Raw genomic sequence first — 15,672 nt, 5'->3', positions numbered from 1 at the left:
CAAATGTATTGATTTTTTAATGCAGCTTGGAGTGTTACCTGCTGAAGTACAATGTTTGAAGTGTAATAAGTAGTGTAAATTTAGAAAGGATAATCATTTTCTGACGACGACGACACTGTAGATGAGCCACAACCATCTTGTTCAGGATATAAGCCCTCAAAACGTTTGTGTCCATCCAATTAAGATAAATTTATAATTTCTTTTTAAATAATATTGTAACCAGGGCTGCCGAAGTGTGGAAATGACGTCACTAATACGGCTTATCTTGTCCACATTGTGTTTAGGTGTGGAGTGTGGAATCCACACGTAAAATTTTCCACGCTTTTTACTTTAAAAGCGTATGCTAGTTACAATATAATAATAAATTATGAAAATTGTTTACTATTCTATTTTATAAGTCTCACACACAAATATCCATAAAAATAAATAATTAATTTTATCCATTTTAATTGTGGATGCGTTGGATGTTTATCAGATGCAATAAAGCTGACCGTTTTTTGATTCATGTGCAAACCAACACCTAGAATATAAGGTAGATCTTGACCGTAGAACTGGCTATGGCTCCAGCGCCAACCAACCTCAGTTACCTATCAAAATTATTTTCAACATGGTTCTCAACAAAATCGACATTTATTCTTTTTCATAATACTAGAGAGCATTCTTAATTTGCTAGTTTTGATGGTAATATATTCTTGAAAATTTTGTGAAAATGTATGCATACATTCATACTGCCATTTGGTCAGCAAAATTATTTTTCAGCGACGCGCTTTTACATTCTTTACAATACACATTACAATTTTTGCATGTGAAAATTATTAATCTGCCTGTATAATCAGTTTGGTTATTCTACAACTACGGTGACAAACTTTTGTAAAAAACGGGCTTTAATGATTTCATAACTGTAATTCGTATAACGTAAGACCTTAGCAAACATAGGCCTAGTTTATCAGTATAGATGATATTCGACTCAGGATTTCGTTGTCAGTTGATATTGCCATAAATGAATGACTATTGAGTATAACGACGATAAAAAAAAGTGAGAAATTGTATAATGCAGTGGTAATTAAATCCTCATGTAAAATTAAATGGTTCAGTACATTAGCCAAGGTCCAGGATACGTTACCAGTTTACTTTACTCTAAAAAATAAGACATCATTTGCAGCTTCAATTCTTCATGAAAGTTATTGTAATTATGTAATTGCAATGATAGAATACAGCGATAATTATTTTTTAAAGTTCACTTGCGAGCAAATAACCAGCAGTGTTTGGTTGGCCCAACATATAGGTCTAGTCCATTATATTTTATGGCAATAATGGACCCGGTATTGAACATCATCATAAATTTATCGTAATATTTCATTACGATGATGTGATTAAGATGCCTTATATATATAAACTTCTTGTAAAACACCTATGTTACTCTTTTCATCGTCAAATTAAATAAGTTTCATTGCAGTTTTTCATCATCATAATAAAAGAGTACCGACTGTTGTTGAGAAGTTTTGCTTCTTTTACCCTCATAAAAAAAAAACAATAAAAATCTAACTAAATGTTTAAACAATATGAGCTAAAAACGGAAAGGGTCATTGTCTATCCTTATTCATCAGTTAGGAATTCATACTGCTAAGTTTTGAGCACTTACAAGATCATGTTAAACAACTTTTACATTCCTCAGTTCGATAAAATCGATTTATTGCATAACTGGCAACTGTCCGAGACCGAGTGTGGATTTCCTTTGTGTGGAAATCTGGCAGCCCTGAATTTGTAACATGATTTTCCTCCTGTAACCCCTGAGGCTAGCGGGCGCAGCACATCGTTACCTCTTGCCAGTACATACGAGCTTGCCAAGAATCTTTAAAATTGCGGATAAGGTGCGAAGCGCCGTTCCGCCACCTTCTTAGGGTTTGCGGATGGTAGGCTCCAATGCTACGTTGCCTTACTATGGCTTGGTAGGTATGCTATGATTGTTTTACTTCATTTTATTCATTAATTCAAATGCCATTGTGTCGATGGTGATTTACCCCACCCAAAACCCCGCATTCCCAAAGGGTCCTCAACCTTGTCGTATGTAGTAAGGGTGTATGATAGCTCAAAAAACAACTAATTTCCCCAACATATTACCATCATAATCCCTCAAAACACATTAAAACACACATGCAAATACACAATTACTTTAGGAAGACGGAGCTGAAACTGTTGTAAAAATTTAACCTTTCTGCCTTTTATCAGTTAGCAATTTATATATATATATAATATATATATATATATATATATATATATATATATATATATATATATATATATATATAAAAGTCAAGCTATCGTTGGCCTCTGACTTGGAGCATCGATCTACTACTATGTTGCCATTGATGGATATTGTGAGTGGGAAGTTGGTGTGAAGTAAAGTCGGCTGAGGCCTACGTACAAGAATGTGTATTCTCCCTTCGCTTGTAATAAACACATCTCAGCCTTATCATAATTGTGGTCTTGGGGATTGGGAAGGGGTTTGTAAAGGTGAGGAAAGCGTGGCTGGCAAGAGGGGAGACAGCCTTTCGACTAGAGAGGGGTTCTAGATGTGGAATGTCTGTCTGTTGCTTCGAGGGTTGTTCTCTAAGGGTTGAAAATTTGCTTTGGAATTAGTGCCCTGTGCTGAAGTGTAGTAAGGTGATTTTTTTGGTCATACATTTTTCGTGTTATTCTAATCTACAAGTTTCTAAGGTCTGCGCTAGAAATTCTTATATTTTATAAAAGCAGACGATCTATAGGCCTATTGGGAAGCAAATGCAGTTTTTAGACACACTAATGCCATTAGATCAAGTGGCAACGAGCATTTCTAGAGCTCTTACCCTGAAAGCGTGGACATACGCAGTGTTTATCTCCCATACCATGGTGATGTCAGGGTCATCCAGAACATCTCTGAGAGTTTGATAAGGCTGAGGAATATACCTGACGGCCAGAAGTGACATCAGGTTTCCGCTGTAGCTGAACACAAGAATGGCTGTGCTGATTATCCAAGCTCCGATGATCATTCTCGCCACGTTCGCTTCTCCAGGTCTCTTGACCCTGCGAAAGATTTGGTATAGTGGGTGTTACTGTTCCCCATTACGTGCAGCTAAAGATTTATAATAAAAACACGAGCGTGCACGTGTAAAATTTCATTATATTAGAGTTTTTTTTCTTTTTTTTTTCTTTAACTCGACGTAAGTCAATATGAAATAGAAGTCGTTAGGTCTCTTAGTCTGTGGTTGTGGTCTAAGGTCTATATGCTTAAGCAAAATTGCTCAGAATGTCCTTGTAGGATTAGACTCATTAGATTTAGAATTATAAATCAGTGTATGTTTTTGGTGATAGGATAGTTTGGAGTCCTTTTAATAAGTAAGCTTCAGAACTTCATAATTCATTGTTACTGTTATGTAGAATGGTCTTTAATAACTACAAGAAAGAGTTATAAGAATGCCAGTGAAATTTACTTGTATTTAGATATTTAAAGCAAATGCCCATGAAATACGAGATCATAAAGGAATTTGGAATGTTGTGACACAAGATTCTTAAAGATGTATTATCACAGCGATCAAAATTCTTTTGATTGTCTTTATTTCATATGCTCTTCCTGAATTACTTTGAATCATTTGAGTACAAGATGATATTTGAGGGATTTTAAGTGAGCTTTGTAGTGTTTATTTATGATTATTCTATATAAAAGTGACTTATTTATTTAGAAACCACTTTTGGTATCTTTTCGTAGCTAGCCTGGCCTACTCAGAAAAATAATTAGATATCGTTTGTGTTATACAGCGAGCTCGTTCAACTACCCATCGGCATTCCAACCAAGATAAATATAATATGTAATCATTCAACTGGTCCCAGCTGGTCAGTACAAACCTTGGACGATGAGAATGCTGACGAAAACGAATATCTTGTCGTTCATATGAACACCAGTCGCCCTGACCAGCATATGCATGGTGACGATTACCAGGAACAGGGATGCGAAGATGGACAGCCACACTTTGTAGGTGAGGGGCATCACGAAAGCCCAAATATCTATCTCTGTGCTCCCTGTGCTGCCAATCGTTGCCATCTGGTCGTCGGTTATGGCGTGAGTGTAATCCATCACCTGAGCTCTGTTTTGTGTCACGGCAAAGGGACCCAGAGATATGTCCGCTTCCTGGGAATGGTGTCTTTTATTAATGGGAGAGCTTGAGTGGGATGGGACAGAAAAGAGAGAGAGAGAGAGAGAGAGAGCTCAATGACTAAAATAAAAAACGAAAAAATCTCTTCCAGAAAAACGAAAGGTTAAGAGCATAAGATCTAGAATTACCGTCCTACAATTCACAATGATCATCTTGAAAGGCTGAGAGAGAGAGAAAAATTCCATACTGTATGAGTAAGATTGTTTTTTTTAGTACTTTTTACAAAACTACTTGACTATAGCAATGCGTATAAAAATAATATTGCAGATGATGCAATTGAAAAAGAATTAACCCGAAGCGACAGCATTCTTAAATGAAAGAAAATATATTTCCAAGTTAGAGATTGAAAAATAGGAAATGATGCCCAAACGAGGAGGAAAGAGTGGGGTAGACCATCTTGTGTGTCTGTGGGAAATATATTTTCTTTCATATGGGAATGTTGTCATTTTTGGGTAGAAATTTCCCCCATTTGCATAGTCTTCAATGTTATTTTCATAAGCATTACTATATTTAAGTAGTTTTGATATAAAAAGAAGTGCTAAGAAATAAATATTATTGATTCGGGAAGGAATTTTCTTTTGCTAATCTTTCAGAAAAGAATTGTAGTGGCAAGTGTCATTAGTGATGAAGAATCTTATTATTCTAGATTTCAAGCTTTTAACTTTCCCTCGTTTGTATGAAAGAGATGGTTTTTGTTTTTATCCTGGAGCTCTCTCTCTCTCTCTCTCTCTCTCTCTCTCTCTCTCTCTCTCTCTCTCTCTGTCTGGCATACCTTTCTTGCTAGCAATCCGACTAGACCTGTTGCCGTCCCGTTTGCTTGAACATAACCCAGGTACCATCAGGAGATCTCTTTAGACTGTATCTGGAAATGAATATATTATATAATATAATATAATATATATATAATATATATAGATAATAATGATATATATGTGTAAGATATATATATATACATATATTATATATATATATATATATATATATATATATATATATATATATTATAATATATATAATGTAGATTCAGTTACAAGACTGGTTTAAGTGCTATTGTACACAAAATTCATATGAAAATGCGCATGAATAATCAGTGGTTTCAACCGTATTGACATTGACATTTTAAGAACCTTACGTGAAATTCATGTCCGCAGAAAGCAACTCTAAGAATTTCATCATAGGTCCTCTGAACGTAAATTTCTGCTTGCCGTTTTCAGTCGTCCCTAGCAACAGCTGAACAGACACGTACGGAGTGAATTCGTCGTCTGCTACATAGAGGTGCGCGCCATCTGAAAATCTTTCGGAGGAAATTAATATTACTTAGGCTGTTTCTGGGAATGGGCTAACGGATGATTTTATCTGGCATAAAAGTTCTTTGTATGGATCAGTGCTTTCTGGATTAATTTATGTTTTACTCCACGCTTTTGCGGATCTTAGCTCTTCCTTCACGTCAGCCATTGCTATCCTGACCTGTGGTGGGTTTGGAGGGGGGAGAGGTTTTGTTATCTAGATTCAAACAACTTCCTGAATTTTAAGCCAATTCTAACATCAGGCAGGCTATGCTCCAGCGGATCACCCTTTCACTGCCTGTCAGTGATCCGACGTTGACGAAGATCTTGGTTTGGATCAAATTTTTCGAAAGTTTCAGATTTAAAAACAATACTTGCAAGTTGGACATCCCTTGCTAAGTATTGGTTTAAATTGTGATGTAAGGGCTGATGATATTCGCATAACGATTGTACAATAGAAGTAAGAAGAAAAAGTCATACAAATTATATATGATATTCTATAGCTAAGTATGAAATTGTTATATTAGCAACAAACATGAAAGTTGAATAGATTCTTTGCTGGTCACAGAATGACGAACTGTCTCGTGGATGAGAAACTTCATAACATACGCTGTATCATGCTGCTAATTTGACAGTTGAATAATAGCAATTGTATAATGAAGCATTGGAGTCAGGATTACTAAACTTATTGCCTCACTTAGATAATGGAAGGCTTTTCAGAATTTATTAAAGGATATAGTTTTCTTCCAAGAGTTATCTTAATAAACCCCTAAGGTTGCCGGGTATTTTCGGAACAAAACTATATATGTGTGTTTAGTCTCTTGATGCCACGTAGTTAAATTACTTTTAAATTGATAATGTTTGATAGTTTATACGACTATTATACACAACAAGGGTATTTATGTAATTCGTCAAGTTGATTTCTGAACCATAATGAATATCTAAGGGAATAAGCGACAGTCGAGATAAGATGAAATTCAGAGTACTTACTAGCTGGTTTACTTAAGGTAGATTCTTGGATGAGCCCTAATCTCACGAGATGTTTGTTTGGCGGCCGCTGATTGGCTGGTACCGGGAGGTAGGCAGCTCCCAGCCAATCAGCGGCCGCCAAACTAACATCTCGTGAGAATAGGGCTCATCCAAGAATCCACCTTAAGTGAACCAGTTATACATAGGTCTAAACACGAGCATTGTACCGAAGTTACGCCTACAGATTCTTTGGGCTTTTGTTAGTTACAGTTTACAGTTTTCTATAAAATGTGTTCCTCCGCATCGTAACTTTTTCACTCCGTAGGGGGTTAGTGTCGTCAGTGCACCTCATGCAGTGCACTGTAGCTGCAACCCTATTCGTTCCTTTTACTGTACCTCCTTTCATATTTGCTTAACCTTTGGCCTATATTCCATATTCGATTCAATCCAAATCCTAACTTTTTCAGTGGACATGCGTTTGGTTTCTTCTTAAATATCTCCATTCCTTTTACGTATTTTTACAATTTTGGGAACTTGTCAGTTGTGCTAGGTACCGTATATTCAGGGGTCCTTTTGTTGAAATTTGGTTCCAATAGTAATATTTCGTCTGCGTGTCCACAAACCGTCGAATCGCATATTTTGGGCAAAATGAGTCATAGCTACCGCAAAAAAACAGGCATACTTTGATCTTTAATATCACAGAATTTCAAATTGATATCTCGGTAGATCTATAGGTTATCCGCTGCGGCCTAGACTTGGCAGTTGCGGTTTTTCAATGCAGTTTTACCTACTGAACAAGAATTTTAAGTAATATTTACTCGGACGACTGTAATTAACACCCCAGGGGCCAGTACTAAACACGGCGACATACATTGGACGCCCCAATCCCTAGTGGATGTCGTATTCGCGGTTACGTTCCTTGCAGTCCGTGCGGACTGCTTCTGTAGAAATACCGATATCTCGAGTGGTTTTGGACATATAAAATATCAATACTGTCGAATACCGTCATTTCACACTAAATCAGTGTTCACAAAGAAACGAATGTTCGATTCGTCACTTTGTAAAAACGTTAGGCTTCTCGAATGCGCACTTTATTTATTAATTTTTTTTTCTTCACAAAATGCAGCATCGTTAATTAAAGGCATTTGGTCGCTCTGTATGATAACCTTTTATATTCATATGATGATGATATGCTAATTTATGTGTAACAACCTGCCTCTGACAATCATGAACTTTATGGAGTCTGCTGTTCAATTTTAGAAAAGAATTAGTAATAGAAGTATGATGGAAAAAAAATTTTTCTTCTAAAAATCCTGAGAATTTGACCTTCAACTGGGATGAAAATGTCCATGAAAATGCTGTGAAGCTGAATTATTTCAAATAACTCGCGCAAGAAAAGCTGAGAATTGGACCTCCCAATCAAAATTTGGTGGAAACCAAACAATAAATGGTGGAAAGGAGTTAAACTTGATTTTGACGAACAGCAGTCCACCGTTTGTGCCACCTTTGTCAAAATTAGCCAAGAAAAATACCTCTAACGACTAAGCTTCTGAGGATTCTGATATACCACTCACTACCATCAAAAAGAATCTTGAGAACGACAATTCTCCCATGGATGTACCTGATATACTTAGTTCAGGGTGTGATTCAATCAGTGATCCAGTGTCTGTGCCGAACGGTGATGGCCTTCTACCCAAGGATGGAATATCATAAATTGGTATATGGCAGTGAAGGTCATATGAGCGATGTGATTGCAGCTTGTGCAAGATCCGAATGTCAAAAGCTACTTTGTTTTTCACATTTTGAAAACAACGACATTTGCAAAATTCACAGTGTGATAATACGTTGAAACTGTGATAAAGCGTGTGCAAAATACGAGAATATCTTTAAAAAAAAAACTGTTTCTGATTCTTTTTGTATAACATATCCTGAACAGGTTGAAGTTGATGAATTTGCAAAACAGCCAAGTGGATTGTCGCCATTAAAAAGGGATAACTTTTCAGAAAAATGAGTCCTTCGAAAAAAAAAAATGGTAACTCTAGTTATGCATACATAATTGTACAACGTGAGAGAGAGACCAGCAATGAAGAAACCTGAAGCCACGATGCTTTTCAGAAAAAAATTGTGCTATGTTAGAGGTCTGTGCTGTAGTGAAATAACAGCTGAAAAAAGACATGCCACTCTCAGTGGTTTTTATGATTTAAAAAGTGTTACAAAGCAAAGGGAATGGTTATGTCGACATGTTCAAGTGGTTTTTATGATTTAAAAAATGTTACAAAGCAAAGGGAATGGTTATGTCGACATGTTCAAGTGGTTTTTATTATTTAAAAAGTGTTACAAAGCAAAGGGAATGGCTGCGTCGACATATTCAAGTGGTTTTTATGATTTAAAAAGTGTTACAAAGCAAAGGGACTGGTTATGTCGACATGTTCAAGTGGTTTTCATGATTTAGAGTGTTACAAAGCAAAGGGGATGGTTATGTCGACATATTCAAGTGGTTTTTATGATTTAAAAAGTGTTACAAGGCCAAGGGAATGGTTATGTCGACATATTCAAGTGGTTTTTATGATTTAAAAACCGTTACAAAGCAAAGGGAATGGTTATGTCGACATGTTCACGCTACTGATACCAAGAAAAATGAAGTTAGGAAACTGAGTCGTAAAACCACAACGTTCTTATATATCTTACCAAAATCTGACGGTAGAAAACCACGGGTGTTTTTAAACGCACTAAAGATAAGTGAAAGGCAAAATAGGACAGCAATAAAGAAACTGCTATTAGATGAATTGTGCAAGAAGAGGATTGTGGAGGTAGATGGGAGAAACAGAAGAAAAGGAATGAAAGGCTTAAACTGCAAGTTACAGAGCACTAAACAAACAGATTCCCAAGGGTGGAGTCACATTATTGTCGTAAAAGCTCCAACCAGCAATATTTATATCCTGATTTCACAGTCTCCAAAATGCATCAACTTTTATACCGAAGACAATAGTGGAAATTAAGTGGCGTTTCTTTTTACAGAAAGATATTAAAAACTCAGAAGATAAAATTTCGTGTGTCCAAAAATGACCAATGTGGCGTGTGTGAAGCATTCCGGAAAGGGAATAAATTATGAGCGAGAGGAATTGAAATTTCGATGTGAAAAACTTATAATAGAAAAAGATTATTTAGAGAAATAAAGAAAACAGTAAATGGGAGGGCAAAGTCGAATAATGTACTACTAATTGCTGCGAATATCCACCAGGAAATAGTGTTATATTTGTGTAAATCTCTCCGCACAAGAAAACTGTCATGCTATAATCTTACCATAGATAATTTGGGAAATGCAGAAGGTTCGTGTTTCTTTTCGCATGAAGGGAATGCTAAACGAGGAGCAAATGAAATTGCTTCTTGCATCAGAAGCTAGCTAGCAGAAGCAGACAAGAATTCAAAATATACTGATGTTGGCTTTTTTTGCGATGGATGTGCCGGACAAAGCAAGAATTTCGTACTGCCATCTATATTGCTTAATGTTTTGGAGAATTCAGTTTCAGTAAAGCGAATCACTGTGTGCTTCTTTGAAACAGGTCCTGGTCAATGCGAAGGAGACTCAATGTATTGTAGTATTGAGAGGACATGAGATATTTACTTTCCGTCAGTTGGCACTATACATATCACAATGTCAGCCTATATTGTACCTGTTTATATATATATATATTATATATATATATATATATATATATATATATATATACACACATATACATATACATATACATATATATGTATAAATTTAACCTTAGATTCGGTGTGTGACGAACATCGCTATCAAATAACAATGTCACCACAAAGTGACGAATAGATGTCGAATCGGTAACAATGTACGTCAGTCAGTTTTCACAAATTGACGAATATCTTTGATGAACATTATTAAGAAATATTTAAGAATTTAAGATATTTTTAAAACACTCTTTGAAAGAGAAGGTCTTTGAAATTATCAACTACCAAAAATAAAAAGTTTACCGACAAAATTACTTAATAAAAAGATTAATTGAAACGAGAGAAATCTTTAAACGCGATTTACTCAAAACAAGATTTTTTTTTCGATTCGACGGTTTACGGAAACGTCAACGATTTGTCCCTGCTTTTACTTATGTTTATGTTTTCGGTTTTTTTCGGTTCTAAGTTGAGGCAACAGGAATTTCCGCCTAATTATCTATTTCAATTTCATTTCCATGTGCCCCATAACGCATAGCATGTCATATTCAGTTCTTGGTAGCTAATGATTGCCTTCTACTTTATTCCTGCTACTTCTTTAGCAAATGATTTACTTGGCCCGGTTTGGAGATTATTACAGTAATATGGCCTTTTGATTTTGATATGTCCATATTTAAGTAAATTTTCATGAAGGCCACATTTATGAGGCGATATTGTTCATCAGTTTGTATGAAGGTCTACGGCTTCTATCTAGGTCTGTTGCTACATTATTCTCATGTAATTTTTACAAACTACGTAATATCGTTGTCTATTATTTAGAGGAAGGGCGCGATTGGTTTTCTACTAAATCATCTATGGTACGGAACCGGATTATGTATTTATTATTACTCTTACTAACAAAACACTATATTTTGGGTGCCGCTGTCCAGACATCAAAGGAATATTATTTGTGGATAGCATGGACCATAGATTTAGTACATTCTAAAAGAAAGGTGATAGGTTATTGCGGTGTTTATTGTTATTACTCTTTGTTTTTAATGCAGTGAATATAACTCAATGTTCAATTTTAGAAAGTGCAGGCGTGGTCCCAGAGTCGGATTTCTAAAGAGAGAGAGAGAGAGAGAGAGAGAGAGCATTTTCAAGTTTTAGGCAGATATGAAATCATACCTGATTTAGCGATAACACGATATCAGTACGGAAATCTGATTTGAGGATATATCACAAAACACCCAAGAATGTAATAGCAACGTTATTTCCAGAGGCCCCTTTGATAAGAAACCACTCGAATGCCAAGTCTTTCTTTATTTGCGGAAAGAACAGAGGGACGTAAAAGTATCGTGCAACGATGAATTCTTTTCTTTTTGATGGAGTGAATGTTAGTGCACATTATTCACGAAGATGATAGCGTGTTATCTTCAGTCAAGGTAAATTATGGTAATAGGAAACTGGAGAGAAAGAAATGACGTATGGTCACGATTTACGATTCACCCTCTCTCTCTCTCTCTCTCTCTCTCTCTCTCTCTCTCTCTCTCTCTCCCTCCTCATCTCTCTCTCTCTCTTCTCTCTCTCTCTCAAACACTGTATTTTTTTTGATGGATGGAACATTTCTTAGGACCAGGCGATGATTTTGATTAATATGAACGAAAATCTGTCTGATGAAGTTTTTCATTGTAATCTTAGCAGGATTTCGTCCACAGTCCTGCTTTTAGACGTTTGTCCTTTAATAAGTTTTTGGTAGTTTATGGAAGTGTGACCTGATTTTGATGACGAACTCATTTCTGGAAATAAGCATTAAGCGAAGTCCCTATCTAATTTATCCACCATTAAAACATACGCCTTCACCGGGCAAATTTGCGGCTTTATCCAACAGGAACGACTTCTTGTATACCATCGTGCCAAACAAGTTCAAGCTCCGAAGTTTTTAGTAGATATTATCGTATCCCAGTAGTGACGAGTCTGTAGTTGTTTGAGATTAAGCTGGCTTTATGCCAGCACGGGCTCTTGCTCACAGAGCAGCCCGTAGAGACTGTATCTGATTGACACCTGTGGCAAAAAAAAAAAAAATAATGTGCCTGGGATAATCCCTCGAACTCAAGACATCTTTTTATCTATCACTGAGACTTCCGTGCGAAGGGTGTAGTGGCTTGTGTTCCTGATCCTCCGTTTGGTGTAGCCTTAGTAGATGTTTCAACTTTAACTGAGGTCGAAGCCTGAGAGTTAAAGAACACTTCTGTCCTTTGTGTCCTAGCGCTGGACATCTTGGTCATATATTTCCGATACTGCGTTGGAATCCTTACATGAGCTCTCTTTCCACAGGGAACTTCCACCACCGGACTTGGGGCCTGCGCCTTAAGAACTAATGCGAGCGTCTTGTGTTTTATAGGGAAGCATTCACATTACTCTGAGGTGCCAAGTTGTTACGCTGTCAGGTATCATTAGTCTTCTGTTTGTTTTCTTCTTAGACTGTGAAATGGCTTCCCCGGCAACATGACTGGTGCTGATGGTCTTCTACTTAGATGTGGCTGCAGTACCTTAAGGCGCGATGCACCTTCACCCTTACTCGTGAAGCCTCTTAAGGCCCGTCCACACGGCCGAGCTTTGCTCGACGAACTTTGTTCGATGTGACGTCAGAAGCGGAGAAACAGCGGCAAAATTCTGACTTTTCCCGCCGTTTCTCCGCTTCTGACGTCACATCGGACAAAGTGCGGACGGGGCCTTACTGCCGTTTTATATGTATATATTTATTCGTCTATTGTCGTGTTCATTTGCTAGCTTTATTTCTTCTATTTCCCTTTCTCACGCGATGCCTTTCTACTCTGAGGAATCTTGTTCTTTGTGAAAGGTTCATGTAAATAATGACGGTTGTTGAATTCGTTGTTCACATCGTGAAAGAGAAATAGGAGTGGAGTTTGACGACACGAACGTTGGCGAAACGATTAACATATCACCCTTCGTGCTCAGGCATAAGGAAATAGAAAGAAAAAGACGACGTTCTAAAATCCTAAGGGACGAGACAAACCGGACATTGAAAACGTAACTGAAAAATTTACATAACTTTTTTAGAGGACCGACAATTCGGTTAGTTATATTTATCTGTACGTCCACACTTTTCCTGTCCGCCCTCAGATCTTCAAAACTACTGATGCTAGAGGGCTGGAAATTGTATGTTGATATCCACCGTCCAATCATGAAACATACCAAATTGCAGCCCTCTAACCTCAGTAGTTTTTATTCTATTTAAGGCTAAAGTTAGGCATGATCGTGCGCCTAGCAACGCTATCGGTGCCAACAACGCAGGTCACCATCGGACCCTGGTAGAAAGTTTCATAGGCCGCGACTAAGTTTCTGGGGCCGTGGCTGTTTCGCACAGCATTTTTTACTTGTTTTGTGATATGGTGATGGTGAATGTCATAGATAATTCTCATGGATCAGTTGTAATCATATTCATAATAAAGTAAGACTTGAACTGAAGAACACTTAATTGTCTTTTCATTTCGGAATATTTAAACATACTGAAAACAATGGTTACAATAATTAGCGATAAAAATGTTATAAATTGATTGTGACAGAGCAATTTGTTTCAAATCCTGTTCACGAACGATTATTCATAAAGAACATATAGAAGAATAATAATTTTATAGAAATGGCCATAAATGTTTTAAATTACAGGACAAGGTTAATTTTCTTTGAAGGTTTCTTGTAGTGAATGTATGGTCCTATTCGCGTTGGCGATAAGAGTTTTCATCCAATCATCATTTTGCAACATTTTCAAATTGAAGTCTATTAATAATAAGTTAGATTTGATATGTTTGTGTTAAAATTTCAGGAGTTAATTAATTGTTTAAGAAAAAATGAATTAACACCTGAAATTTTAGCACAAACATATCGAATCTAACTTATTATTAATAGACTTTAATTTGAAAATATTGCAAAATGATGATTGGATGAAAATTCTTATTGCCAACGTGAATAGGACTCGATTGAATGAGTTGTTATGCCGACGATTGCATTGTTATGAAGGCTTATTAAACTGATTAGATTTATTGAAGATGTTGAGATATATTTTCAAACTGACTGTGGATCGCGGAAACATTTGATATTGCTTACAGTAAACACTTGTCAAACCTACGGCAGGGAAGTCATTGTTACTTCGACATTTAGTATAAAATTCGCTGAATAGACGAAGAATAAATATTGACGGGTTGTCCATTATTGAAAACGGCTTTATACATAGAACGAATTCAGTGATGAAGTGAATTGAATGTCTATTAAATCATCTCTTTTTTTTCTCTCTCTCTTTTTTTACGTTAAAGCCAACTGAATGGGAACTAAAAGCAGTTTTTTAAAGTGTGGTCCGCGGACCCCCATGGATCCCTGGAATGTTCCAAGGGGTCCTCAGGATAATGTGAGGAGGAAGCGTTGCTGTTAAGTTCACTAAAATTGGTGTGAAAAATTGCAAAATTAATAATGTTATGAAAGTTATTTTAAGTAACATGTAGACATTTATGTCGAAGATAAGCCATTCTTAAATAATTCAGTAGCCATTTTAGTACTATAGTATATTATACCCTGAAAACACTTTTAAACCCAAGAGGGAAATTTTCATAATAAGAAGTCCGCTACATGAGTATAATCTTAATTAAAGGGGTCCGCTATACAAGAAAGTTTAAGAAACACTGCTCTAATGAATACTACGGGGGATAGAGGAGTGATTGCACCCGCCTCTTTAAAGAGGGAAGGTTATATGAAGCAGGGGAAAAAACTAAGACGGAATAAAATTCCACAAACTAAAAGTAAGGGGAAATGAACATCTGCCAAACCGAGCTCTTCGGAATGGGGTGGTTGACGACTGATTTCGCAAATGAAGCCTGGGATATGGTAGCCTAAGGTTTGTTATATTGCCGGGTGTCAGTGAATGAGATGTAATATTAACGGAAAACATATAGAATATTATTAAGGGAAAACATCTAGAATCTTATTATGGGAAAACATCTATAATCTTACTTGTGAAATTTCTCCGGAAACAGAGGGACGTTCTCGATGTGTTGCAGCCCTCGTTCGTAGTACCAGTGAGCAACTACTAACTCTCGGAGGCTGTATGGCTGGTACAGGATTATGTCATACCTGGAATATTAGAAGTTTAGAGATTGTTCGCGTCCATGGGGCTTTTGACGCCTCGACCATATCCTAAATGACAGTAATCTGACAGCATAGGGTCACTATACTCATTTTTTTCAATCTGTCCACCCGCCTGTGGTATTCGCGCATGGTAACACTGCGTCCCGGGCTTTAAAAAGTTACGCCATGTGTAAGTTTTAGGTAAATGAAAGGATATCTTGGTGTACATTTTCAACTGAAAAGTTTTTTTAATAAATTGCTGTATGCAAATGTACACCCAGATATCCTTTCATTTACCTAGAACTTACACATAGCGTAACTATTTAAATCCCGGGACACAGTGTTACCATGCGCGAGCACCACAGCCGGGTGGACAGATGGAATAAACCCGAGTATAGTGACACTAATAATAAAGA

At 36.6% G+C, this 15,672-nt stretch overlaps 1 protein-coding gene across 7 annotated transcripts in view; it reads left to right on the top strand.

The window, feature by feature from the left end:
• LOC135196157 (synergin gamma-like) overlaps positions 1-15,672 on the top strand; it is a 272,072-nt gene that overhangs the window by 1,338 nt on the left and 255,062 nt on the right. For 3 of the 7 annotated variants that reach the window (XM_064222725.1, XM_064222724.1, XM_064222729.1), the window contains exon 1: positions 1,834-1,949. The exons of 1 other annotated variant lie outside the window; for it this stretch is intronic. In XM_064222725.1, the coding sequence (XP_064078795.1) occupies positions 1,911-1,949 (39 nt within the window). In that variant the 5' untranslated portion in view covers positions 1,834-1,910. Of the gene's footprint in view, positions 1-1,832; positions 1,950-15,672 lie in introns of those variants that run through there. 3 more of the 7 variants (XM_064222731.1, XM_064222723.1, XM_064222726.1) reach the window with 2 other exon arrangements.

The sequence above is a fragment of the Macrobrachium nipponense genome, chromosome 17, assembly GCF_015104395.2.
Source record: "Macrobrachium nipponense isolate FS-2020 chromosome 17, ASM1510439v2, whole genome shotgun sequence".
Classification (NCBI taxonomy): Eukaryota; Metazoa; Arthropoda; class Malacostraca; order Decapoda; family Palaemonidae; genus Macrobrachium; species Macrobrachium nipponense.
This window is presented reverse-complemented; position numbering and strand designations above follow the sequence as displayed.